General features: G+C 36.0%; 1 protein-coding gene across 1 annotated transcript in view; it reads left to right on the top strand.

The window, feature by feature from the left end:
• LOC141288355 (zinc-binding protein A33-like) overlaps nucleotides 1–2,197 on the top strand; it is a 9,866-nt gene extending 7,669 nt beyond the window's left edge. Inside the window, exon 6 of the mRNA XM_073820482.1 lies at nucleotides 1,104–2,197. Within this exon, the coding sequence (XP_073676583.1) occupies nucleotides 1,104–1,648 (545 nt within the window). The 3' untranslated portion in view covers nucleotides 1,649–2,197. The remainder of the gene's footprint in view (nucleotides 1–1,103) is intronic.
• The last annotated feature ends 539 nt before the right edge of the window (nucleotides 2,198–2,736 follow it).

Raw genomic sequence — 2,736 nt, forward strand, 5'->3', positions numbered from 1 at the left:
ACTAACTGATGCTAAGTGTACTTTCAGATATAAAAAAACTGTGCCATTAAGCTATATATATATATATATATATATATATATATATATATATATATATATATATATATATATATATATATATCAGTATCAAATATATCATTACATAAATATTTAATATTAGTCTTGTGAGTAAACAAAAAAAAATGAGGGTTGATAATATTTACAATAATTTATTGAATTTGATAGGTATCTCTCACATTGTTTGTGGAGCCAGGAGTACAAAATAACACGTATTTAATAAATAACAAAACAGAAATCCAAGGATCAGACAAAAGTTTGTAATGTACCAAAAGGGGAATGTGGAACAAACGACTATTAAAAGAAAACCAAAGGGAATGGCAACTAAACAAGACAGGTGTACACAATCAAGGTAACGAGAGGGAAGTACAAATATGGGCAAGAGGGGAAACCAATACAGACTAAACACTAGGGGGAGACAAGGAAGAAACCAAAAAACAAGGAAGAGTCCCATGGGGGGAGAAACACAAGGAAAACACTGAAAAACATAGTCCATAAGCCTGACAATATGGTGTCTAATTCATTATTTTTTATATTGGGGCCATCCAAGTTATTTGGCGTTTTGAACATTTTTTATTAAAAAAGTAACACAATAGTTACTTTTCCTGGAAATTAGTTACTTTTATAATGATGTAACTCAGTTACTGACACAGTTACTATTTGTGAAAAGTAACTAGTAACTATAACAAGTTACTTTTTTAAAGTAACATGACCAACACTGCTTAATAGACAGCACTATTTTGACATTGGCTTGTCAAATAGTTCATTCCGTACATTGATACAATTATTCACTGTCACCCATATAAATGACTTGCGGAACAAAATCTAAGATGATTCACTCGCCTAATTTTATCACACTTGAGTTTGTCATTCCTGAAACAGAAACACCTGAAATGAGTTTGAACTGTATTTCATAAGATCATCAGATCATACAGTAAACTCATAATGACTACAAAATACAGTCTATTTCTTTCTTTATGTTTATGTATTTAGGTTTACATTTCTAATACCATCATATTTCATATCTGATTTTATTCTCTTTGCAGCTCCATTGACTCTAGATCCAAGCACAGTAGGTTGTTGGCTCTCACTCTCTACTGATCTGACCAGTGTGTCTTACAGTGATGTACGTCAAGATGTTCCTGATAATCCAGAGAGGATTGACTTTTATCCATGTGTTCTGGGTTCTGAGGGCTTTAACTCAGGAACACACTGCTGGGATGTGGAGGTTAAAGACAATACATACTGGAGCCTTGGAATAACCACAGCATCAAACCAAAGGAAGGGAGACATTTTCTTTGACACTAATGTGTGGTATTTTCGGTACATAAACAGCGAATACTACTCACAATCCGTAGAGCAAACCTCGACTCATGTTACAGTTAAAGAGAAGCTGCAGCGTGTGAGAGTTCATCTGGACTATGACGGAGGAAAGGTGTCATTCTCTGATCCTCTAACTAACATCTGTCTGTGTACATTCACAACAACCTTCACTGAAACTGTCTTTCCATTCTTATATAATCGCTGCATAACTTCACCTCTGAGGATCTTGCCAGTTAAACTGCTTATAATAGCAGAAAATCACAGCTAAATCTCATTCTGATTGTAAATCAAATTTTATGCTTTTAAAAACACAGAAATCAGTCACATTTAAATAAATTCTACAAATATAGATTATACATTTAGAACCAACTCAAAAATCACACTTTCATTAAGTCATTTTTTAAAATATACCTATTGATCTAAATTCGATAACTAAGAAACCGTACCAAGTACAATAATGGACAATAATGTTTACATTTACATTTACATTTATTCATTTAGCAGACGCTTTTATCCAAAGCGACTTACAATTGGGAATACAACAAGTGATTCATCCTAAGGAGGCAGATCGACATAGGAAGTGCTCAAAAATACCATATATTAGGTGTTGTTAGATGAGTACGGGCTAGAAAGGGAAGATCAGGAAAGAGAGGAGAAGAATTTTTTTTTTTTTATTGAGTCAGATAGTGTCGAAAAAGATGGGTTTTCAGCAGTCGCTTGAAGACAGTAATGGAGCCTGCGTTCCGGATGGGGGTGGGAAGATCATTCCACCAGGCAGGGACGTTGAAGGAGAATGTTTTGGAAAGTGATTTCGTGCCTCTCTGTGGTGGTACAATAAGGCATCTTTCATTAGAGGATCTCAGACTTCTGGAGGGAGTGTAGATACGAAGTAGTGAATGGAGGTATGGTCCTATAGGCCAGCATCAGTGTCTTGAATTTGATGCGTGCTGTAACCGGTAGCCAGTGCAGGGATATGAAGAGAGGTGTGACATGGGCTTTCTTGGGCTCATTGAAGACCAGACGTGCTGCTGCATTCTGAATCATTTGTAGAGGCCTGATTGTACATGCTGGAAGACCAGCTAAAAGAGCATTGCAGTAGTCCAGCCTGGAAATGACCAGGGCCTGGACGAGGAGTTGTGCAGCATGCTCTGTTAGGAAGGGCCTGATCTTTCTGATGTTGTGCAATGCAAACCTGCAGGATCGAGCAGTTTTAGCTATGTGGTCTTTAAAAGTCAATTGGTCATCAAAGATTACACCAAGATTTCTGGCTGAAGTCGATTGGGTTTAAATCAACATTTACAAAGATATGTAAGTCAAAGTTTTCTAGCCATCTTATTATACATTTTCTTGTAAGTT

This window comes from Garra rufa, chromosome 16 (genome assembly GCF_049309525.1).
Source record: "Garra rufa chromosome 16, GarRuf1.0, whole genome shotgun sequence".
In the NCBI taxonomy this organism is placed as follows: domain Eukaryota; kingdom Metazoa; phylum Chordata; class Actinopteri; order Cypriniformes; family Cyprinidae; genus Garra; species Garra rufa.